The 27,027-nt window shown below is 39.9% G+C and overlaps 2 protein-coding genes across 2 annotated transcripts in view; one reads left to right on the forward strand and one right to left on the reverse strand.

Moving 5' to 3' along the window:
* Positions 1-27,027, reverse strand: part of LOC126375456 (N-alpha-acetyltransferase 15, NatA auxiliary subunit) — a 104,410-nt gene that overhangs the window by 70,441 nt on the left and 6,942 nt on the right. Inside the window, exons 9-10 of the mRNA XM_050022382.1 lie at positions 26,874-26,998; positions 26,047-26,260 (exon numbers count right to left, since the gene is read on the reverse strand). Coding sequence (XP_049878339.1) covers positions 26,047-26,260; positions 26,874-26,998 — 339 coding nt within the window. The remainder of the gene's footprint in view (positions 1-26,046; positions 26,261-26,873; positions 26,999-27,027) is intronic.
* On the forward strand, positions 10,577-24,599 carry LOC126375452 (uncharacterized). Its single transcript, XM_050022376.1, has 2 exons — positions 10,577-10,763; positions 20,821-24,599. Exon 2 carries the CDS (start codon positions 20,821-20,823, stop codon positions 24,130-24,132), a length of 3,312 nt encoding a protein of 1,103 aa, XP_049878333.1. The 5' UTR covers positions 10,577-10,763; the 3' UTR covers positions 24,133-24,599.

Below are 27,027 nucleotides of genomic sequence, written 5' to 3' on the forward strand. Positions count from 1 at the left end.
TATGGCGCCAACGACGCAAAAAATGGGTGTCATAAACTTCTAGCTAGACACACTGAAAATGTTAATAAAAAGATAAAAATAAAATTATACTTAAAATTAATGTTACACATTCGAATATTATCATGATAATCGCGATCGATCTATTCGGCTATAACACGATCGATTATGCGATCCAAATAACAACCATTATTACGATATCAAACGTGACACTTACGTAACGAGTATCAAATTCCTAACAATAAACAACTTCTCTTGTTAAAGGCAATAAGGTTATCGAAGAATAAAATCACAATGAATGTAATTCCGATAACTGGTCCATTAGTAAGTTACAATTACAAACAGCGAAAAATTTAACCGGAAACAATAACGTTACTTAACGTTAAAACAAGAGCAAGAGTTAGTGTTATCATGTCTAATATCAATACGATCTTTGCGTGCTCGATAAAGACGTATAAAAAAAGAATTGGAGCAAAAAGGCGTCATGAATATTCGATTACATAATTTAAGAGGACCGAGCGAATTACCGGCGCCGGCGCTGGTCACGGCCTTACCACGAAATATTCTTTAACATCTTCTTTTTAATCGTCTATAGACATCATTGTACTGATGTTATAATGGTACGGGTTAGATGCGGTACTTGAGCTAGAAGCTGAGCCATATATCAATGCCTTTAAGTCGCCTGAAGAACTTTAACTTGTCTTAACGACTACTAGCGCGGGTCAATGGCCGATAATTCTACGCATATTACTAGGTGATTTGTATTTACAATTACTTCAGTTCCGTTATAGGTGTATGCCCCTTTTTATAGATGTAAAATAAGTACTACGAAATGTTGTATTTATAAATAATTATTTCAGTAAATAAAGAAATAAAATTTCATAAAGATTAGCGTGGAACGAATTAGGGCTTACCAGTTTACCCTTTACAAATTCTGTAACAGTGTTTTCACAAATTGACGAAACTAAACCTAAGCCAATAATTTTAATTCAATGCAACTCTTGCGCAATCAGTTGCAGTGCTGCCGCATTCTGTGGTGGCTATTGCTGTTTCACGAGTATTTTATATTAAGATTTCCATTATAAAACTTTTGCAATTTACACCATTCTGCAAACGCCTTGCGTTTCCTTTATAAGACATTCCTGAGCGAGATGAGCCTCGTTTGAGAAATAATGTAATTTAAAATCGTTGATAAATACTGATATATAAATAAATAATCAGTTGTAAATACGATTATTAGCATGATGTATTTGCTTTTTTTACCATAATTTTGATCAAAACAAGCTTGCATCAAGATAAATTTAATATTGACATAACTGTTATATAAACAATAAGTTATACAACAGTCTCATAACGAAATTCTATTTATAGGCTATTATTAAACTGTTTCTAGAATTATTTCGAGTTCACGGTCATGTGTTTGTGACTTTGGTAGGGGGCAGTAGGGGCGCCAAAGTTATCAAGTGGTCACAATAAAGGTGTACCCACACAACTCAACCAAGCGCCGTCCTGTCGTGGAATGTATGTGCTACACGAGTAAAAAAAGAAAAGACATTCCGAGAAAAATAATAAAAACATATCCGACCCTACACCGTACACTCCCGTTATAGAAGTAGATGCCTTCACGTACGTCCCAGAAGCTTATATTTCATTCCAAGAACTTTTTTTTTATGTTCACGGTAAAACCTACTGCCGACGAGATCGGATGACAATATTTTTTTTTTTATTAGTTTTGCAATTGAACAAAGCACTATTTATATAACCATCACAAAATATATCCTAGACAGAAGTGCAAAGAATTAAAACGTTTGGATTAATCTTTCAAAATAATAGCTCAATGAAATGTATAACTATGTTGTTTACGCTTGGCAAAAGGATCTCTTTAAAGAAGCGGATATTCCTATTCTAAATACCCGTCATTTATCACATACAATCTAGAAAGCTAAGCCAAAACAAGTGGGTATCCTAAAAAACAGATCCGGGATTGAGAAAAATAGTATAATTAATTTGAAGGAAAATTTGAGAGCAAATTATGCAAATGTCCGGATCCCGTTCTGAGGCGACCTTCCGAGGACGAGTCGACGACTTCTCATACAAACAGTCGCTTGCGCAACATCTTAAAACTGTTCTTGTACACTTCGAATGGACGCGTCGTTATTTTTTGCAGCTTAGCGGCAATATATAGAGTGGAGTGGATTTTAGATGGTGTAGTGTTTTAGTATATTCATAATAAAATTATTATGAATACAATTTGCGTTTACTAAAACTCAAAGCAGTAAACGAATTAAACTAATGTTTGTACTCAAATAATTAAGGTTGTCTGGGTTGTAAGTTCCTTAAGTAATAATAAGCTATATAACTAATAGATTGTAAATACAGACCTACACCTTACTAACCTATAGGTATATATCCCCGGTGTCTTACTTTGGAGGCTCACTACTCAAATTAAATTAAGCTAATCGGTCATCGAAATATATTTTTGCCGAATCGGATAGTCAAATAATTTACATCCAGTATGTTTTAAAAGCTTATACATAACCGCTTTTCATATTTTATTAAAGAAACACCAATAAACAAATTCTGATGCAGCGTTACATTTAGATTCATCATCACCCCGTTTTCACAGAGTACGGTCATTTAATCTGAAGATTTGACAGGTCCGGTTTTTTACAGAAGCGACTGCCAGTCTGACCTTCCGACCCGCGAAGGGAAAACCAGCCCAATTCAGGTTAGGTCACATATCTCCGAAACGCATTTCTTTCTTTACATTTCGCATTTGTTGCTTTTAGATTCTATTAAATAAATATTTATTTTCCTTACACCAAGTATTTACATTAAACACGTTATCAACTTCCTTGAAAAGCGAAATAGAAAAAGAATGAATACATCAAACAAACAAAATAATCTCGGTTATTTCAAAATGAAACTAGTTTTGTAGATTAGTTCACGCATTTCTTTCGTTATTTTTTTTTCCTCTGTTTACATAGTTATTAGTTACATATTTATGTGTTCGTATGGATAGGGCCTATATATTCCGTGCTTCGGAGGGCACGTTAAGCCGTTGGTCCCGGCTATTAGCCGTAACAACACATCCACCAACCCGCAGTGGAGCAGCGTGGTGGAGTATGCTCCATACCCCCTCCGGTTGATTGAGGGGAGGCCTGTGCCCAGCAGTGGGACGTATATAGGCAGTTTATGTTATGGATAGGGCCCAGCTTGTTTGGAAATTTATTTATTTTAAAGATCGGGAGGACGTTTCTCCCCCAATTTACAGTGAAATAACATGGTAGGGTAACATTCCCACTACACCTGAGCCCTCAGCGCTCCCCATTTGTCCGGCCAAGTAAACAATGCCATCTGAGCCAAACTTCAAATAAGTCACGTCAAGAAAACAAAACTACTTTCGGATTCCCCTTAATAAGGGATTCCTGTGCCCACAAAAGAGGGAAGAATGAAGGCTGTATATGTCAAGTAACACCCTATATAAGGCCCCAGTCTCCAGTGGTCGTATTCCAAATACCTTTGGAGTATAAAACGAAGTATGCAGACGTCTCGAAACGTTGACGCCAAAAACGGACCGGCGTAATCGCTGTTTTGTTTACTATACATGGTAACCAGTTCAAAATATTGTTTATTAAGAAAAAGAAAAAACTTAGGGGTAAACGTATGAGGAAAATGGTCAGAAAAATTTTCAAGAATCGAAAAATATTTATGTGCATAAGTAGCAAAAAATACTAAATACCTACATATTTACGCGATAACATAGAATAAAGCCTCTGTTGTGTTGTATAACATTCCTCTCGAATGTCAATAATTACCTAAAACATCGAACACAAACATCAGACGCTTATAATATAGATAACTTTAAATGTTTTCCCTATAATAAAAACATTATTTCTAATAAAATGAATAGGCTATTTATCTTATAAACATATCATAAATATCCTATACGTTCGTCCTTTTCTTACACTTGGAGACAAAAAATGACAGGTACTCTTAAATTTATGTTAAACGTGCAATTTCCACACCGTTATCTACTTCAAAATAGCAGAAGATAAAAACTCAAAAGCCAATATTTGTTCCGCTGAGCATAAGCACAGGGTTTTATCGAATGAAGATGGAAAGAATCATACACCTATACGCTGCTCCACTGGGGTCTGTAACTTTAATTCGAATGTTAGTAGTTCGATGAATGCTTATTCGACTGACTGAGGGTAATTGAAATCCACCCAGACATACATAACTGTAAATCTCCGCCCCGCACCAATTCATTCGTGCGCCAACCTCACCCCCTCTAGGTTTTACCGCCTTTATTCTTAATGGCCGTAAGCCGCTAACGAAAAAGGGGGAGGCCGCGCTGACTGTATGTGTCTCACTCGCACTCACGCGGTAAGGCGACATGGTAAGAATGAGATTACTATATGGAATGTCTGGGGTGTGACCCAGATCCGAGGCGATTAAAAAGTTATTTCCAAAACTAACTCGAACGGAAATATCCCCCATTACATCGAAACATCACGTATCATATATGTATATAAATAATAATAGTTAATAAAATATCAACAGCATTATTCCACATCGACATTACAATAGTGTTAACAGGACAATCAGAGACCTAATAAGCAAAGGACGTCATAGGCCAAACAGGTCAAGTTGATGTTCTCATACATCACACTCTATTATAATTATAATAAATAACTATTATAATAAATATCTGGATATTACGGCCAATAACAACACCCATTGAAAGGTGATATAATCATTATGATTGTTACTATTAACTGACATCCGTGACTGTTATCACGTTCCCATACATACTAAATATTAGCGTAAACAAAACACCATCTAAGTACACAGATGACTTGCATAGTAGAGATGTACTAACAAAACAACTGCTAAGTTGTACAATATTCTTAGTTTGAAAGCTGCTTCAAATTGTGCCTTAGTGAGTAGGTACAAAATTATGTTTATTATTATTAGTTGAAGAGCTCGGTGGCGCAGCGGTAAACGCGCTCGGTCTGCGATTGTTGAAGTTAAGCAACTTTCGCAAAGGCCGGTCATAGGATGGGTGACCACAAAAAAAAGTTTTCATCTCGATCTCCTCCGTGCTTCGGAAGGCACGTTAAGCCGTTGGTCCCGGTTGCATTAGCAGTCGTTAATAACCACCAATCCGCACTGGGCCCGCGTGGTAGTTTAAGGCCCGATCTCCCTATCCATCCATAGGAAAGGCCCGTGCCCCTGCAGTGGGGACGTTAATGGGCTGGTGATGATGATGATTATTAGATAGACCATTAACCCGGCCTCAGGGGGGAAACAGTCATCTTCTCTGCCCTCCACTGGGGCAATTCCAGTTCGGCACGTCCTAGCCACGGGGGTGGGCCGTCTTTCTTCAGGAGGCCGGAGTGAGATGGTGGCTGAGTTCGGATAGGGACCTGCACCTACGGGGTATAACGTAGAACCCTTGCCCATGGATACGGGTGAAGACCTCAACGGTTGCAGAGGCGGAGATGGGAGCCATCGGTACGGTAATGCAGGACGGAAGGGGCAAGTCACAGGGACTGTAATCTGGAACCTGACAGAGGGCAGCAGTAACTGTCAGTACTATTCAGAGGCGGAGGACAGGAGCCCTAATTCGGATTTTAAAATAGACTACTCTGGGCTCAATCGCACTCGCGTCAAACAGAGTACTGCGGGGCGGAAGGCAAAAGGGATACCACTGCCCTAATTTTCCCTAAAAAAGTAGCATGGAGAAAGCTACACCCACAAGAGCGTGGCTCTTAATTTGGTGATCATTATAAGTTAGGAACTTTTGAAGCAAATTGAATTCCATAGTATCTGCTTACTCCGGTGGGAAATATGCGTGAGTTTATGTATATAAGAACTTTTAGATCTTGCTATCTTATAGGCTAATCTTAGACCCCTGAATGCTTTCAATTGAACCACCACAACCGTACAGGATTCTATACCCATGAGTTGCATTAGGATTACAAGGCAAGTGCAATAGGGTCAGAGATAAATTATAAAATGCTAATCTAGAAATAGAAACCACTCTAAGATGATCAATAATCAATCTCATTTTACTTTGCGACTTATTTTCGAATTTTATTTATGAATTAAGTAACAATGAGTACGACGTTTGACCGCTGTTGTTGATGACGTCACAGGACAGTATTTCCATACAAACTCCGAAGAAAACTTTCGTTTTGACGTTCCGTAAAAAGACTCTCTCATTTGACTAGGTTGTCAAGTAGCATATGCTACAGTTTGAGTTCATAATATGATATCACATAATTATCGATCATTACGATGAACATAACAACTTGTTTGTTCTATATGTGACGTTAGTGTAACTTTTTTTAGATATTAAAACTTACTGCTGTTTGTATGACGAACGAACTGAGGAGACTATATATATAGGAGACTATAGAATTTCAAAAGTAAGCAGGTCTCTTCTATCGTGTGGATTATGAGGAGGATTACCAACCCCACCAACCCTAGTTATTATTGAGCCGTCAAAGACCCCTGACCTGTAATCGTGTAACGACTACGTACTTCCATCAGTGAGTAGTAACCGGACCGGCTTACCGGGTAAACGATTACTTCTCCACAACACTTCCTGCAATATACCAAGCGCCAAGTATCTATCGACCTTCACACTAGAAACAAAACATCTTAACGGCTATTAGATGACTTCTCACTTCCTTCAAAATGTCATGAATATTCTACTGTTGTTTATGTGTTTTTAATATCCAATGACGGTGAACTTTACGTCGGCAAGCATAACATGCTGATTAGTAAATAATGCGTAATGTTACTTATGTGAGAAAATCGGAATGGTAGTCTTTTCTTTCTGGTGTTCTATGACCATAAATGGTCGCGCTTTTAATCGTTCTAAACGGCCAGGACACATTTTGTTTAAAATAATTCAACTAAATCATCATCATCATCATCAGCCCTAAACGGCCAGGACACATTTTGTTTAAAATAATTCAACTAAATCATCATCATCATCATCAGCCCTAAACGGCCAGGACACATTTTGTTTAAAATAATTCAACTAAATCATCATCATCATCATCAGCCGTACGACGCCCACTGCTGGGCATAGGCCTCCCCCAAGGATTTCCACGACGATCGGTCCTGCGCTGCCCGCATCCAGCGGCTTCCCGCGACCTTCACCAGATCGTCGGTCCACCTTGCGGGCCTACCCACTGAGCGTCGTCCGATTCAACTAAATATGTAGAGAAAAATTCTATAACACGATATCAGCTTTCAAAAATAAATGTACGGACTAGAATCAAACCGAGGATATTTGGCGCAACAGACCGGCGCAGTAACAACCGAACCCCCAGTAATCAGACAAAACCTAAGCTTAAGAGTCATAAGTGCATTGGCAGAAATACAAATCTTTTGGTATATGTATGACATACCCACCATCAACACCACTAAAAAGGTTGCTAAGTACTCAGTATCAACCACTGCCTCTATCTTAGATTATATGACTGACATGATGACTGATAAACCGTTACGCATTCAGTGATATTGATTGCTTCTCATATTACGAGAAACTGCATAAAGAAATGTTCAATGACAATCCGCAATCGCACTTAGACGATAGTATATAGTACTGCTATTACTAATGACACGGCCGTTATATTATTAATTACCGGGCGTATCCTCGAAAGGAAATATCAAATATAATAGTCAAAGATGTTTAGTAGTTATATTAAGTGACTAGTTTTGCTTAGTGAGACACATATGAGGAAGACTGTTAAGTGTGCATTTAAGGTGATGTGTTTCAGTCAGCTAGGTAACGCTGCGTCAGTAGATGGCGTTACTTCTGCAGTTTTCGTATTTTTTTCCATTTATTCGTTTAGTGTTGAGTTCTGACCCAGTGAAATGTTAGGTGGCGAAATCTTACATACATTATCTTTAAGTTAAGCTACAATTTTGAAGTATTTACTGAAGATATCATATTGAAACATTGCATCAAAAGTTGGTGTCATTTCAATTTGTGTACAAACACGAAGCTGTCACACACACATGCGAACTAGGTTAGCTATTAAAAGAGATGCATAATTTGAAGTCTACTTCTAACTTCTAAATGGCGCATTTGGTAAAGCAGTAGCCGCCATTCTTAAGGTTCACGGTTCAAACCCAACTGCATGTTTTAATTGTTTTTACTTTTTGTATTTTTTTTTTACAATTGAATTTGGCGAACCCGTCTATTTGTTACGGAATTTTCAAAAAGTATCACTTTTACCAATAATATTATAATTAAGTATACAATAATTTACTTTGCACTAAAGTACCTTCCGTAATTTCCGTATTTTTTATTTTGTAAAATTCTAATAGGCATTAATCGCATCAGTGAACATGCGGCTAACTAAAAAACTACTGAACGGATTTTCATACGGTTTTCACCAATGAGTAGAGTGATTCATGGGCGTGCTTTAGGGTTTATAATTTATACAAGTATTTTTTTGTATAAAATGGTTCAAAAATGATGATGAATGTCAAACATAATTATCGTTACAAATATAGCCGACTTGGAGCTTTCGGCGAAAACGCTGCCTGAGCCCATTGAGATATAACAAAACAACGTATGGTTGAATTGTTCCTTTTTTGTAGGTATACCGAAAAGTCCACAATATGTCATAATAATTATATTGTGTATAAAGAATTGTGTATATGTATTGTACGATTTTACAAATAACGATCACAGTACAGTAATAATAAGGTAGATTTTTCCTAAATTGCGTAGGTTCAAACTTTGTCGCATCGCGTTTGAAAGATGTAATAGCGCTTCAGGACGTCCCGCAAGCACGGCGCTGATGTCGCAGTATCCGCATATAATTATTATGACTTGTCATTTAGTTCCAATAAAATCCGCGGGACTTCATACGTATGTCAGTGACAGCTGTTGATAGCATGCGGGACACTTAGCACCTAATCGAATTCTATGTTGTTTTCGCGCCCAGTCCAGACGACTCACAGCGCATTTCTGGACATACATATATTTACGCGTGGTGTTTATTGTTAGGTTAGTTAGTTCAGGTTAGGACGTCTTTTTATAACGAGGACGTTAAAAAAAGACGAGCCTGGGACGTATTGAAGTAGTATTTCCATATATACGCGGCCTGAAATGGGCTGTTTCGGGGACCTAATCTGGTTGCTGTCGAACTTATTATCACGTTTTCTTGATTAAAATTCATAAATAAGTCAAATAGAAAAAAGAAAAAAGATTTTATTTAGTTTTAGATCTGTCATGATGTCTGTGATGTTTGTTTATTATACATAAGAATTTCAAAATTTATCTTATTTTTTTTCCCAAAGGGCAAGGCAAAGGGAACTATGAACATACAGCCATGTCTTGTGTTTTTTTTTCTTGATGATGATTAATGAAATGATGAAACCTAAGCCCCCACCCTCGGAGCAGACTCCTACTCCGAACCCCAAACGAAGTAAGCGGCGCAAAGCGAAAATAGATAGGTACACTTTGTTTATTGAATATTCCGATTTAATAATACTATCGGGAATGTTTTCCGACTAATGTGATCATTAACCACAAAACACCACTTCGTATTGATTATTTAGATTATTCAATGAAGAAAGCAACCTTCCCGTTCCCGGTCCCACCAAAAAGTCCGCGGCAAAGAGAATATAAATAAATCTGTATGTTGGATGGAAAAACAATTTGACTACTATTTAGGCCGGCAAATGCAACAACTTCTTTTTTGATTTGGTTTTCCCCGAAGGGTAAGGCAAAGGGAACTATGCCCATACAGCCATTTCATTTTATGTATTGATTTTTTATTATAATATATGTCCTCTTTTAAAACACGGTATTTACCCATTATTTAAAAATGTTTAAATAAGATACGTTATTACAAAAATATTTTTCCAATATTCCTTTTCTCAGATTGTAGTATTTTTAGTTTTTTATTTATATTTATTCTCTTCATACAAAATCTCTTTATAAATTGTCACTGACATTCTATTACACTTGTCAAGTAGTCAAAGCCTTTAGAAAAAAAAAACTATCACGCACACAAACTAACATTGACACCTCTACACGCTCAGCAAATACACTGTAATCTGCACCACTACAAATGTAGAATTGATCAAAATTGAGGGTCTGAAATATGGTACTTCTCGTATTCGGACCCTAAATTTTTGTTAGTTTGCGAAAATAATACACCAAAATATTACTATTTATCGGTTTTATAACAATATTCCTCTATCCGTTTTCCTGTAGCACTGCATCAACTTTTGTATGGAAAACGAATCACCTTAAAATAAAGATAAAAATCTACATTTGAATATCGAAATACCTTACCGGCTTTTTAATTAGTAAGCATACCTATATCTAACACCTGAATATTAAAATACTAATAAGGACGCACTTTCGGATTAGTACCTCTAACCTGTGACTCATTCTCAAAATTGTCTATACCTACAGCCGGTGGCCCTACGAGTCAAATCCTACACCAGAAACTGTGTTAGTGTGCGTACGGACTAAGCTTGTGCGCGTAGGCGGCGAGCACGCGTACACGGTCGTATTTACACCGTGCGCCCCCTCCTAGCGGGCCACTCATGCGCCGCGCGACCTACGGAACACACGTACCATACTCCACCACAGTGACCTATTCCGGCATGTGCCAGTGACTCGAGTGAGGACAGTGTTGTGACTCTCAACGTGTGATGTGCCACTGATAAGGTGCTACAAGTGATACAGCCGCAGCCTCAGCCAATTATCTTTTAAAGTAAGCTAGTGTTTTGTTTACGAACGCTTGTGTTGTTAATATCAATAAAATGTCATTGACGCCGAAAGAATAAAATAAAAAATATCCACCCTGAAATGAACCAGTGCGTAAAATGTCATATCAAAGTAAGAACGAACCGCACAATTGATTGAGATTAGCATAGGACAATCAGAGTTGGTCCCCGACCCAGATCTCACGGGCTAGGCTCTACCAGCCAACAATGACGCCAAAACAATGCGACTCATACGACAAGCTCTCAGAGCGCAGCCTTCGACATAACACTCAATGACGAAAAGAAACAGCTGTGAGAACGCAAATAAAAATGGTAGAATTCATAGAAATACATCACAAAAAAAAATACATTCTTTTTTTAATATAAACAACGTCAAGGAGACACATAAGTCGAAATAATGTTCAAACGACAAACTGGAAAAGTTAAGTATAGTTATAATTTATCCCAAACTGATATAAGATATCATTCACAAAAACGCGGACTCCTACGTAATAAAAATATACAATCCTACACACAATTACAAGGAACACGAAATAATTTGTATTGGTACAAGCGTAGGATTTTATGAATGAATGTACTAATACTGTTACTTTATTCATAAGACAGATATAGCTGTTTCAAATACAAAGTTAGACGCTCTTAGCTAATTATACTTAGGTGCCTATACTAATACTTGTAAACCAGTCAAAATTATTTACCGACAAACATCCTACACTTCTACACTCCCAAGTCATTAAAATATACTTGATGCTACATCTATGAGAATCAATGCTACGTGGTCGATAGATAAACACTTCACCGCGTAAACAAAAAACACCGGCAGAAAACCCAGACTTTATAAACATATAAGTATGCAAAGATGACCAAGTGTTAAATAAAATCGATTTAAAAACATCGATAAACCCACGCAAGACGAACATTCATTATCAAGAACAATGAGTTTTTATTTATTACAAGTACACCATAAAGTATCAGTGCGAACTTTAAAAGACTACAAAATTACGAGTAAAACAGAATTCCATCTACCTTTAAGAAACAATTCCGCGTTTAATTGAATTGCTGCATGCTATTAGTCATCTCACACAAAAGGCGAAGTAATAACTAATGTGGTTTGAGAAGGTTTGCCGAGTCCGCGAGCGCAGGATGAAAACTTAGACGGAATAGTTCTGATGTAGGTAAATTCATATCGCATGACATAATTATCTGTTTTGATTTGGCATATGTATATTAGATCAATGGTGTTATTATTATTCTGCCCTGTTATGATACGGAATTCGTAATAATCGATCTTATATAATCAAGATTAATAATGCCATATATCGCCATTTTTATATTTACGCGAATTCATAGATATGTAAACTTAACGAATTCATTTGTGATTAGATCATCATCGTCAATATGTTTCCTATCGACGTCAGATGCAGAGACGTTCCTAACGGGAATTTCTTGAACGTGTGCCTATTACTGATTGGTTTCGTTACGTGAGTCTTTATGTAAATTAATTTTGCCGGTCACAACATATTTGATGTTATGTCACGTACCAAAGTAATGCTACGGCAAACGTGCTTTTAATTATGGAATCAGTTCAGTGATGTGCTATTTCTATAATATATACAATAGAAGTGATAAACTTGTTACTATTGCGCAAAATGTTCTCGCATTTAACGCTTAATAAAGGAAATTTATAGAAGCTGTAAACTTCTTAAGTAAATCAAACTAAATCATGTTACTTATTTGAAATAACAACTTGCAAGATAGCTATATACAAGACATTGCACAAATAAACATACTCGTCAATAAAGAAAATTCATATAATATTAGGATCGGGCAATCGCTCTGATCTAAGACGATTACAATTCCGCCCAACCCAGATACACGTCAAATCATAATTAACAACACAAGAACCCAATTAATCAAATTTGTATTGATAGACAATGTTTTTGTAGCAATCAGCCATGGTTATATCACTATAGTAATTGATCAATCGCTTCTTGTATTAAATAAATCGATTGAAAGTGGCGAGAGCCTATGAAAGTCAGCACTTCCATGTGACATAACTGGATGTAGTACTTATACTCACTAGGTACATTATAGTTTCCGATGTGGACGTTAACAAGCTTTACGGACTAGTCTATCAGATACTTCGCATCTAACTTGGCACTTATCAGGAACTGTTTATACCTCGCAAGCTACTTAAGCGGGATTATGTTCATTAAAATTACGCACTAACGTTTTCGGGACGCGATAACAGCGTTTACAGGTTACTTTTATCGCTTATTTTTACGATTATCGACGCTGAATATTCTCGATAAACAAAGGCAAATTGTTTAAGCTATTTAGATTTACTTGAACTATTAAATATTTCCTGAGTCTAAACACGCCTGACATTTAATGCTTAGTGCCTATTAGGCTTCACCTGCATACTTGACATATTAAAAACCGCATGGCATTCCAAGAGCGAGGATAGACCGCACGAGCGGGCGAGATGAGCGACTCTAAACAACTCATCACGACGAGTCAATAAACATGTCATACGCCACATGTCCATAGAATAACTTCAGGCCATAGATCGTGTGAATACAACACAAGTAACTATTAAAACGCGGATGTCAGGAATTAACGCCAAATCGCCGTATCCGTGAGTAAAAAACCTGTTAGCTCCAAAATGATATCAGCAACGCAGCGTTAGATTAAAATCTCGGAAAAAACGTTGTTAAAAAAATAATAAGACACATACAAGATACAACAACCCGAAAAACTCGTATTTACAAACAAAACTTGAAAATTATAGCACTATTCGGTTACAAGTGGTTATATTCGCAAGAACTGAAAGTAGGTGAAAATGTACCGGTGCAACTCATAGAACTTGACAGGCCACTTATTATTTAAGCATTAGCTTAAACACTTCCGTGCGACCCCGAATTTCTGTTCAATTGTGTCGCTAAATAATTTGTGTTTAGAAGAAAATTTGTTATAATACAAACGAAAACAATGGATTTTATGGACCGAGCGAAAGTCTTATTAATAGCCATAGCATATTAAAGATGAATTAATACGTAAAGTACCCACGATTTATTCCGTAAGCACATTAAAGTAATTATATTAAAGCCCGTGAAAGTTAGCCAATGAAAACTAAGAAAAAGAAATAAAATATAAAGCAAAATATTTCGAGCTTTATAATTATACTCTTAAATACTCTTAAATGAATGCAGTAATTGGTCAATATTATTACGGTTTGGTTATTAATAGGAATTGGTAGACGATGCATCATACCAGCTGTTTAATTCAAATTACTATCCCTGAATAGTATGCCAATGTCCTGTCTCAATTCACCTTGAGTTTAAAGCTATGAATCATAGTGTACATTAAATTAAAGCTAAAATAGTTACAAACGTGAACAATATATAGTTACAATGAGAACATGACGCCACTGCCCCGCTCCATTTCTCTTTAATTTTACAAACCATCTGTACCAACATCGAGACTTGAACGTGAAAATTACTCAACAACAAAAACAACAAAAGCCTATGTTGACATATCGTGCGCGTTTCTTGAAAAACAGATCGCCGATTTTCCATAGAAATCAAAATCATCAATACGTGATGATAATATAAATCAACTATTGCGTCATAGCGCGCATCCGTCAACAAAAACGGATCCGGCTTCACTACACTCGACATTAGAACGCCGCAAAAAAGGAGCAGAGACGACAGCGGGAAGGGAACTCAACTATTTCGAGACGAAAGCAAGGCCTGTGAAAACTTATGTGAGGAGAAAACAATGTACAAAGACAATTTGTTTTAGGTGTGTAGCAACTATTGTCGCGCGTGTGTCAGATCAAACAATAGCTGAGTTCTCAGCGGTTAGTTGAGCGCGCGCGCATCGTCAGCCGCGCGTCTAATCACCGTGACCACCGCCCGTCCCGCGGTTCGCTCCAACACCGTCACTATCCAGAGTTACTCAGCAAAATTATACCCTTACCTTGAAAAGTTGAAACATAATTGTTGTAAACGATTATCGAGATAACTAAACAGCCTTAGCAATCGCTCAAATTACAAAATTCGCTATAAAATATGTAGCTTTCCTCGTAGAGCACCGAACGAAGGACTCGGGCGCAATCTAAGGTTGCCTATTATTCGCCACGCTCCGAAAATCACCAAAAGGTAACACCAGAACAGCGGAAAAATTTTGAAACTCATTGCACAAGACACGCTCATATTAAACAATATAGAACTAACTAATAGCGACGATTATCTGTCTTAAATCAGTTAATTGGTGTTTACTTCATCGCGGAGAACAGGCCCGCGCTATCCGATCGAAACATGACTATGTAACCACTCACATACACCGCGTGCCTCCAAGATACTTACCTGAAACAAAGATAATAAAAAAGGTTAAACATACTGCAGCAAAAACTATGCAAACGTTAAGAAGCAAGAAATGTTCAAATTGAAAGTTCAAAAGTTAACAAGCGACACGTAAAGTTCATTACGGTGAAGTCATGTGAAAAAGTAAAAATCGAGATGCGGTAATCACAATTATGGGTCTAGTGACATGGGAACGAATAACCGGGCATTACACGGAAGATTACGAAATTACGAAACAAAAGAGACGCGAAAGTACAAACAAAGAAAAGAAAGTGTATGATAAAACGTATCACGTCCAACAACTAATAGTTTGTAGGAGCGCATCTTTTGCGAACAATAAAACATGTAAATGTTCCCATTCAGATGTTAGACACGCCGTTTAAGGAACGACTTAAATGCCTTATCTCGGGGAATTCGAGGCGGAATTCAAAGACATCATAAAATAATGTAATACGACATTTTTGGTTATTTGGAACGACGTTGATGTATGCCTGTGCACGCGGAAGTTTTGGTTACCAAATTGCTGCGAAGGCTATATGAATCCCACCCTTGAGAGCCGATATTGTATTCTTAAACGTGGAAGAAACGTTCGAGATGCTAAATACACGAACGAACGTTATGGATACGTGCGTAGAAAAGGTTGCAAAAGTCGAAAAGTGTAATAAACGTGGCAGCCTTGAAAGTCACAAAGGTAAAGTGTTATAAATCATAAGCATGGTAACAATGGCACATGACAGAGCGCATAAGAGGTAGTTTAGATATTTCTCTGCGGCGCGTGCGCCCGTCACGACCAGCCAGTCACGACCAGAAGAATCAGATCGATTTTTTACGTGACCTTAGCATACCAGACCGACAATAACGACTGTTGACACCGCCTACAAAATATACAGAAACGCTTAGAAAGTGAGCTTAAATGATTCAAAATAGAGTCATCAATAGCACAATAATCACTACTTGAAATTATTAATAGCGCAATGTTTTCAATAATAAATAACGTAACAACGGCAAGCCTAAAGTTTAAGTAAAGCAACATATTTCTAAACGGCGCGAGATAATCTAAATTAGACTTAACAAGAGTTTAAGACGTTAAAGAGTTCCCACATTAAAATCCAAGGCCTTCAAGCCTTAATAAAGTTGAGATTATGGAATGTACAGGCGGGGACTTGGACACTATATTATGTCGGAAAATCTAGTACAAATGACATAATACGCTAACGATAGATGACACTATGGAACTGGTTACGATGGGATCGCCTTGACCACGGCATGCGACAACCGTTGCAAGTACTTCTGAACCCTGACACTATTTGCATCGCTTTGAATTTTCTCGATAATACAGCCTAGCGCGTCGTCAGATTGAGTCGTAAAATGATTATGATTAATAAAATAGCATATAATCTTGTTTATTGGTTTAACGATCATGAGGAGTAGTTTGTCTGCCCACACCGCGCATTACCTCACTGTCTGTTCCATCTGCACGTGTCTCATAAACTGCAATAACGTTACAAGCCCTTTTGTACAGTAATTTTAATAATTAAAAATTTGCACGTACTAGTTATCGATTCACAATGTAATTTATGATGTATTTAAGTGAAATTGAACAAAGGCGATGCAAACAAAAGATTGGAGAGGTTAGCGCGGGTTTGGAATAAAGCCGCCGGTAATGAGGCTATAGATCAATCGGTGACGGCACGCGCCCGCGCTGCGTTTGCGCATCCACAGGGCTGACAGATACAAGTTTATTTTTTATTTATCTCAGCTTCTATTTTTTTCCCTTCCTTCTAATTGGTTAGTGAAGGTTTTCTTTTCACCGCTTAAAGAACAGAGCTATTTATATTTTACCTAACATTAATATCACTAATTGGATATCAATATTTAGTTCGACATTTGTAAATTTTATACTTACTGAACTCGTTAACGGATATTAAACTAGTTAGTGACATTTTTGTAAGCAACAAGAATTATAGGTGCATTTTTATAAGTTATTAAGTAATAAATATTTTTTTAAGTGTATGGCTATAATTGGTATTGGATATCCGGTAGGAATTTATTACTTTGTATTTACTATAAATAGTAACCAAAGTATATAGTTTGCGAAGCAGCAACCCTACGTCGTCTTTTGCACTAATGATGCGCGCGCGACCATTATATTTATATCTGGTTGCCTCTAAATCTTTTGATTAATCATGATGTATGGTGGCTGCTAACTTACTCCTTACAAAGGACAGCTTATAATGGCACAATTCGCGCCGCTCCCGGGCCCAATGCCACTATAATTTGCCTCAGTTTCGCCACAGCAAATATGGAGACAAGTACGTAACACGTGCTCAGTACTGTTTTATCGACGATCGAAATTCATTCTTGTTTGGTTGCGCAAGAGTCGGCACAACTGCATGCCGCGCCGAGTGGTCAAAGCAAAAATACACGATGTTGCCACACGACTCGACAACTGGACCCGGCTTTGCTTTTGTACCTTTTTGGTGATTGAGGTTTTAATTACTTAATACGACGTAGGACTAAACTGGGCCAATATTGTTTCAACGGAAAATAGAAATAGGAAAATGTAACTAAAATTCATGTATTTTTTTAAAGGCTTGCAAACGACGTGTTAAGGTTAGACCCTTTTCCATAAAGTGGGATATAATTATTTGATCCTCTTTTTGATCCAACTTTATGTCCATTATTAGGATCATAAAAACCGCAAGGTTCAAAATGTAAATGCATCCAGTTGTGCTCTACAAACAGTGCATAAGCCGGTAATAAAATGTTGGTTGCTTTTCCGTCGTTCCGCAAACTCAAGGAGATCAATGTATGCAATTACTTAGTACTAGGCCAGGCGGTATTTCTTACAGACTTCAAGCAATTACTGTTCCTTGCTGCTTAAGATAACGCCTGTTGAAATCCTTAGTTTATTTTTCTTAGTAAAACGAACAAAGCCTTCGCCAATCTTATACAACTGCTCAACTGACTTTAACCCAAGCAAAACTTTTTATACATAACTTTTTTACAATGTAATGGCAAAGACAGGACCTTCCCCATTTTACTGCTCTTAGAACCAAAACCATCACAACACTGTAAACTCAATGAACGCAGCCCAAATCCCCATTAGAAATTAAGTACAAGTGAAATCACGCATCCTGGTGTGGACAAACAAAGGACGTTGGAAAGCGTTCGCGGACTGAATACGAATGTGTGACAATGCATCACTGTTTCCCAACGCCGCGAAATCTCAGCCAAAGAAAGCTTGTAAATAATTGGCCAAAAAAACAATAAAGCACTACGGACGGGAACACTTCGCCTCCATATCATTAAGTGTGGACTTTGATAAATTACAGTAATTTCGGTTTTTGACAACAATGCTACATTCTCTTTAGATTCTCATGATCGCGGAGATTTAATTTCAGGCTATGTTTCGCGAAGATTACTAGCCACTTAATTCATAAGGGCTAAGATACATCAATACCGGAAAGATTTCGAATTACAAAACAAGCGTAATACTGGTCATTATTACATGTATTTCCAGTTACAGTTCAAAAATAAAAGTAAAGCAAAATTCCATATTCCGTAACGAGGGCGCACAAGGCCTGCGTTGTCACTGCGCTTGCGCTCCCAAACGCGTTCAGTTGGTTAATCACTTCGTACTCGAGTGACCGCAAAAAAATCGGCCACCTTGCGGCTTGCAAGGCCGCTCTTGTCTTTAGTTTCCATCGCTCATGTCAAATACTCGTAATTACTTACAACAAAACTGTAGCCGGGTTTTTGAATAAGAATGATATTTGCCAAAGAGTCAAGTTTTATAAAGCCTATTTTAAGTGATACTCTTATTGAGTTTATGTAACTGAAGAAATAATTTAATGTTAGGCAGGTATACCTATACCTGTTAGGTACATATCAGTCGAACCTACCTAGGTATGAGACTGCTAATAAGATTTTTTGTCGTAAGAAGGGTTAGCTCGCAAACTTGAATACAATCGTGGTACATTTTTTTCGAAGGTGAACAAGTGACCGTATGAAAGGAAGACGATGCAAATGTCAAAACGCATTAAGCCTGGTCACCTGTGAACGTTGCACAAGCTACATAACTCAATTAATTGTATTATGCTTTATATTGTGGACATTGTAATCTTGATACGCAAGGCGTTACGCAAAATTTGGTCAGCACCTGAGGCGACAGCTGCGACCAAACGTTTATTGCCAATCAACTCTGATTCACTGTTAATAAGATTAGGAGCTACCTAACATATTGAGATACCAGTCTTCGATAATGGCCGCATTGGTCGTGTGCCATTAGGCTGAACTACTTTATTTAGTAGGTACAACAGTTGGTTAAGTAACGTATTTCCGTCGCTACAAAATGGACAATATCATTTTCGAATATGTTATGTATAACGAATATTTAATTTTACTACGCAGCAAAAATAATCTTTAACAAAATATCTCAAGTATTAAATGACAAATTAAAAAGGCAAAGGCCACAGCAGGGTATTGTGGTAATATCGTTTGGATCAGCGCGGTACAATCGAAACCAATTAAGAGTTAAACCGAGGTTTTGCAAGTTACTACTCCACCCCGGTCGACTGATGCCCGATATACAGAACACAGCGTGATATACATATTTAACTGATCAAACATAAAAAAGTTCTTTAACATAGAAACACCAAATGGATCATAACAAATACGGTGTTATGTTTAAGTCCAAACCGTGCAAGTTTGGTAACAAAGGAGCCATTTCTACGCCTTCGGTGCACAGCTACTCGCTTATCGAAGGCGAAATCGAGCGAGTTAGGTGACCGTGCCTTTCACAGCCCTGGCACGCCCAGCCGGACACCAGGGACTTTGCCTTCACCGCCCTAACCGTTCTAGTGCTATTATTCTAGTTATTACTGCAGATAGTTGTTGCTTGGTTCACTTCGCCTCCGAGCGCTTTCGCCTCCAATTAAGTACTCTAAGTACCAAACTAGCGACATACATTTTGCAATATAATCCGTTAGAAACAATTCCACGGTGAACGCTGTTTGTCACATCCCGCCCACACCACATAACTAGACTTTGAAATTTAAAGAAACGCGTTTTGCTTAAGAGCCGCGATAATCGCGCCGCTTCGTGACTACAACAAGAGCATTACGTTGCACTGCGCTCGTGCCGACTCCAATTGAAAAAATATCGTTGTTTCAAAACACTCGTTTCTATATCGTTAGCGGTTGTCGAGTTAATGAACATTTCTCTAAAACAATCGAGGCTACGCGCAAATTGATAATGGGCGTAATGGAACAATCGGGCCCCCCGGAGATCGACTTTTAAAACAGAATGGCTGAGTAAGGCATGACAGTTCTATTTTTTCGTATTTAGGCTTCGCGGCCTTCCTGTCGCGCAGTCGTTATTCGGCCATTCAATTTCGAATTAAACGCTTGATTCTCAATGCCGGCGGTCGGAGGTGGTCGCTCGGTACGACTCGATAAAAGGCGGGTGGTGGTGCGCGCCACGCCAGTGCCTAAAACACTGGCCGACGTTTTTGTCTCCGCAGTCCTTTCACTTCGTCCGCTCATGTGCGACGCCGGAGCTTATTTGAATAACAAAGAAAACCTAACTTAGATAAGTTGATCGATTAATGCGTAAATAAGTGTGATGATAATCGTTGTGAAATGTGTATTAAGAAGTGCCTTCTGTAAACTTTCAGATGGTGAGAGGGGCGGCGCTAGCGCTGGTGGTGGCGCTGGCGTGGATGGCGCGCGCCAGCGTGCTGGTGCCCACCTACGTGCTGCCGCCTGACTCGTTCGCGCGCGACCAGCGCAGCCTAGCCGCGCAAGCTGACTCCAACGCCGCCGAGTCGCAGCGCACTATCAAACGTCTCATCGGCGGACATATGAAAATTAAACCCGAAAAGGAGTACGGCACGGCGAAGAACTCCCTATCGTACGACGCGAAGACTGAGACGGGCAAGTTCGCAGGTGTGGTCGTGCCGGACCAGTCAGGCGGCACCGTGGGATGGAACCAGGGGATATGGGACGATGGAATGCTCATGTCGAGTGCCGGAGAGGGTAAAGATGCTCCTAAAACTAAGGAAGATGACGAAGATAAAAAGACGCTTTCCGATCAGGTGGCTGAAGGAAAATATGGCCTCATTCAGAATGAAATATTCTCCAAAGCACCGAAACGACCCGGTATCGTCAGTTACGAAACGAACTCAGAGACGAGAGCGAAGGATAACATCCAAAGTCTCGGAGGTCTGAAGAAAGACGAGATTTGGCTCGCAGAAGATCATTTATTGGTGCTAAAAGGAGGCTCATTCCCCGAACGTACGAAAGAAAGTGAACGCAGGCCGTGGCCACCGATCGATGACTACGAGGCGCCCAGAAGGCAAGTAAAGCTACCTCAGAAACCGAAAGTGCCACCGCCCTTTCCGGTTCGACTCTCCGACGACGGACCGCTCGTCTTCCTTACGCCAAACGGTAGTGTCCCTGCGCCCCTTCTCCCTCCCTTCCTTGAAGGAGCGGGCGAAGGCCCTCTACCTCCTCCGCCATTCCCCTTCGCGCCGGGAGCGCCCTACCCCGCGAGTGACGATCCGAGAAACTCTTCTGCCGGGGGAGCGCCGTTGCCAATTCCTCCGTTCCCATTCCTTCCTGGGAATGCGAGCGAAGGATTCCCATTCCCCGCATCGATGAACGGCTCTTTTCCAGAAGGCTTTCCTCCGGGCGCAGCGTTTCTACCACCACCGAGCAACCAATCCGACCTGTACGACGAAGACGACCCTTCGATCTACTATCCGCCGCCATACAATTTTTCTTACCGCGCGGACTACAATAACAGCGTGCCAGCAGGACCGTTAGTCCCAGGGATCATTCTACCTCCACCACCGGATTTCTTTGCACCTCTGGAAGAAAAATCTACAACGGAGACAGTTAGAACTACGCCTAGACCGACAACAACGTATTCGAGGCCGAAGTCGACGACGAAATCCCCTTCGACGCCTTCTGTGTACCGTCATAAGTATAAGACAAGACCTACGACTACCACTGAACCGACAAGAACGACTGAGGAACCGAGCACTTATGTAACGACGACTCCTCAGACGGTGGAAATTACGACGAAAATACGGAAGCAGCCGCAGCGCATCGTGCAAATACCACAAAGACAACCGGTGCGCGTACACAACCTGCCGGACGAAGTCACATCACGGCCGAAGGCAGAGAAACCAGTGTACAAGATGAGACAAAAGCTGACATCAAAGCCGCTGTCTGTGTCCGTTATTTACGATTATCCGGAACGTATTTACGATCATCAGCCGCCTAAACCGACTGAGAAACCTTACATAGTGTACAGTGTACCCGAAAAATCACCAGTGATTACTAATGACGTAGTGACGTCGACTCAAGTGCCTTTGAGAGCGTATTACAGTAACACTCAAAACGATGAAGTTCCTACTACGAAATTGCAGCCAGTGTATAGGAAGCCTGCTCAAGACGGCGTAGCGTCATTCTACTTTTTCGATGAGCAACCAAAGACTTCACCGGCACCCGCTACTTATTTCGATGGCAGGAATTATTACAAGTCAGTGCAAAACCAAGCACCTGTTCAGCATAATGTGAATCAACAAGCAGGCTTTGCGCCATCGGTGGATGTGACATACGGATCAATAGATCAAGATGCTCTATTCTTATGGCCACAGAAGCAAGGACCCCGCACACTTACACAGGAATACTTTAGTATACAGAACCCTCGACAGCCGAATGTGTATGTTCAGCAACAGAAGCAGCGTCCAGATCCGTTTTATCAACAAATTGCTGATATACAATCGACAATTGATTTGTTTACAACGAAACGACCCAAGGGTCATTCGCACCGGGCACATTCACATAAACCTAAAGCTATCACATCCAGACCAGTCTACCAGTTCAGCTATCAAACCAACAATAAACCTCGGCCAGATCAACTTACATTCCGTGCTCCTAAGTTGGACCCGGAACCCTTCAGGCCAATGGTAAGCTACAGCAAGCCCTTCAACCTTGAAAACGACTTCAATGCCATCACTCCCTCCGTCTCACCCGCCTACCACCAACAATATTTGATTGAAAACGTGCAAGTCACCACTGAAACACCTACTTCAACGAGATACTACCCTAAAACTAAAACGAGGGAAGAGGATTATGACGACACACCAGTAAAAGAAGTTCGCCCTTCTAAGAGTAGAAATCACATTTCAATACAAAACGATAAGGGTCCTACACATCAACATCACCCGAGTTCAACGCCAAACCCAATCAGCCACGGATACTACACCAAGCAAGACGAAAGATATTTAGACGATATCACAAGGAACTCGTTTGACATCTTCGGGAAGAAATTGGAAGATAACACTCACGACATCAACGGCTTGGCTGTGACACCTCCCTTGGGTACAGTGAGGACACCGATCGACAACAACATCAACTTGCAATTTGCGTATGACATCGTAGAGCCAAATCCTAATGCTCCCTCTTTGGAAAGAGACACACTCGTCAACGACCGCCTACCGCGACCGACCATCAACCCGAACTCGGAGCCAATTCAAGTACAAAACGCGGAATTGGTGCAGCCGCAGAAGCCGCCGTCGCTGCTGGAGGATACCGCGGTGAACGACCGACTGCCGCGGCCGCCTATCAACCCCGACAGCGAGTTCATCCCCATACCAAACCCCGGATACCGGCAGCCGCAGCAGTACAGGATACAGACGCAGGTGCAGAGGCCGCAGTACACAGGAGAGCAGTACGACTTGAATAGGCCGTCGCTAGCCGGGGATACCGCCGTCAACTACCGCCGGCCGCTACCACCGGTGAACCCGGACGCGGAGTGGGTGGCGCCGGTGAACACGGCCGGGGAGGGCCGGCCCGGCTCGTTCGTGTCGTACCGGCTGCCCGGCGAGGGCGCGCACGTGTACTTCCTGACGCCGCAGGCGGCGCAAGCGGCGCAGGCGGCGCGCGAGAGGTACCGATCCCCCGGCTACGGTCGGTGAAACCAAAGCTCTAGTCTGAACGGTTGCGTCGGCGCACGCCCGACTTGTAAATACAAAGCGCAAATGTGATAGTGTCCTAAGTAGTGTAGTGAAGACTTAGCGGGACTCCCGCATTGCCATAATATTTAAACACGATTGTGTAGTTTGATACGAGCGATGTTTTGTACACTGTGCTGTGTAATGGACGCTTTTTATAATTATACTATTTATTGAATGTATTTGTTAAGAGACTGTGGTGCATGTATAGTGATATAATTAATTTATTCGTCAGTATTCTCGATGAACTCTTAGGAATGTTGTGATATGAAGCAATGAGTGAAAATAATTGTTATTTAATGTAAAAATATAACAATTGTTTGTTACTATATTGTTATTTAAAACAATAACGACAAAATAATTGTGATTTTGTATCGTATTTTCTAAAACAAAGAATGTAAAATAAAATATTAAAATTGTTTTTAATGATACTAGGATTTTCTGTTGACACACACCCACCCTATTGAATTCATATTTTATATCTATCACCCCTGAGCAAAAAACCAAACATACATAACGACTAATAAATGAGCCTCTAGTTAATGCAAATGTTAATTCCCGAAAGGAGGTCGGAAAGAAAAAGCGAGTGATAAACACACAAAAATTAACCGTAACACTCATTACGACATAATTACGAACAAATGACCAGTTTACCCTACAAATAAGCAATTAGCAAATACGTGTTACAATTGTCACGTAATACTTATAATGAAAGTGTGCAAGACTTGACTGTGAAATTCGCAGTCGCTATGTGTAAGACAATTGCAGTTATGTAATATGATTATAAAATATAATAACAACGATGATAAAAAAAGATCACTAATATCGGTAAAGAAAGCAAATACGTTTAGTATTACTTTTTTTCTCTATATTATGTCATGCACGATGATAGCATAATAGTAGCTAGGCTATACAGCTGTATTTTGGTAGAAAATTACGTGTCTAAATTGGCAACACTGATACGAAACGTCAATGTCAATTACAGCAAATATTGCCCAATACAAAAATTTTCTTCAGCATTTCAAGCCACAAACAAAACACCGTTAAAATTCACTTTTACGAGAAAAATGAAAATTTTTCAAAGCTCGGTCTTGATATCAGTTAGGCCATTTACGTCATTACGGATTAGAAGCACAAATGATGTGTCGATTATAACGGACCGCTTTGCTGAATAAAAATTAATGTATCAACTTTATCAAAGACAAAGTTGTTGAAGGTCAATTTTACAATCGTTATTGATTCTACGTAATTCATACGCAAACTCTTCTCTCTTAGGTAGCAGTGCAGTCGACACTACGCGTTTTCATATGAACCTAATGTAACTAATTCAACTTTCCAAGGGTACGAGTTAGTCGTCTTAGACCAGTGTTCGTATGGTTATGCACTCACGAGTAGAATTCGTAGAAAAACTTATCCGAATTGGGGTTTTATTCATACGCTCTTAAGTGTTATTGTATCCTCATCAGGGTTACTATGGAGCAGCTATAGGACGCTCGCATGGCTTATATAACGACTACATACTTAGGTAATTAACGTGCTCTTCGCACGGATCATCTTATTTTCGGACAATCGGGTGATCAACCTGCAATGCCCTAATCAAACTAGGAATCACCAAGTGATTTTTGTGATAATGTAAAGGGATTCGAACCCAGGACCTCCGGAACGCTGAAGCACTGAAGAAAGGAGACTGTCCTGGTGTAGTAGTTAGGCTAGGTTATTTTCTAATCAAACTAGGGATCATAAAATGTTTTTTGTGATAATCTCCACGCTGGGATTCGAACCCAGGACCTCCGAATCATGAGCCCAGCGTTCAATCACTGGAGCGCGGAAGCCGTCCTGGTAGCAGTTAGGCTAGGTATAGATATAGGCGTGTGTTACCGGTGTCGGGCTCGATGGTCTGCGGCGCGTCCTGCAGCGGGTGCTGGTCGAGGCGCAGGTACACGCGCACGGCGGCGGCGGCGGCGCGGAAGTAGAACGGGTGCGCGCGCAGCACGTCCTCCAGCCGCAGCAGCCCCACGTACGAGCGCAGCGTCATCTTGCGCATGCAGTACGAGTGGAAGTCGAACTGGTCCTCCATTATCTCCGAGAAGTGCTGGAACACATACGGGGACAAGTTAGGTAGGCCATTTGCTTAGTGGCTTATTTGATAGGACACTTCTATTTATTTACTTACGGGACATACAAATAATAATAACGATTTTGAGACCACGTAAGTACATAAATAAGATCCCCTTCGCGAATCTCACTTGCTATGATATTGACTACTAACATTTCTTCCTTAGTCTTCATACATGCAGTTTTAGTTTAGAAATCTTTTTACTTTTTACTTGTATCTGCGTAAGGGAGCCTGAACAGATATCTCGAAGCTGTTATCTTTGTTATTCTGTACTAATTTACAATAGAAACTGGACTCTTGTCATAGAATAAAGAATAATATCGTTATAATAATAGCGTCAATTACTATCGGGCGCCGGCCTAGATTTACCTCACCCCCTCTGAGTCTTACTTTAGTCTAAATGGTTGTAAACCGTTAAGGAGTAAGGGGACTATCTATCTCGCTCGCACTTAGGGTAAAGCGGCACACGGTAAGAATGAGATTTTTGTATGGAGTGTCCAAAAGCGTGCTATTGTTCTTTCTCTCTTTCTATCTCTGACAATCAATAAACTGGTATATGTAAATAATATCAGGATGTTTGTGTACGTACCCTATCAACCTCGTGGGCCTTCTTGAGCGCCTCGCCCCACTGCTTGAGGCGGAGGTACGCGGCCGCCGCCTCCGTCTGGAACCACATGCACTGCATCTCGTTAAGATTCTCCGTCGCTGGCACACCTGCAATGATAACATACGGGCGTGAGATT

The sequence above is a fragment of the Pectinophora gossypiella genome, chromosome 19, assembly GCF_024362695.1.
Source record: "Pectinophora gossypiella chromosome 19, ilPecGoss1.1, whole genome shotgun sequence".
NCBI lineage: Eukaryota > Metazoa > Arthropoda > Insecta > Lepidoptera > Gelechiidae > Pectinophora > Pectinophora gossypiella.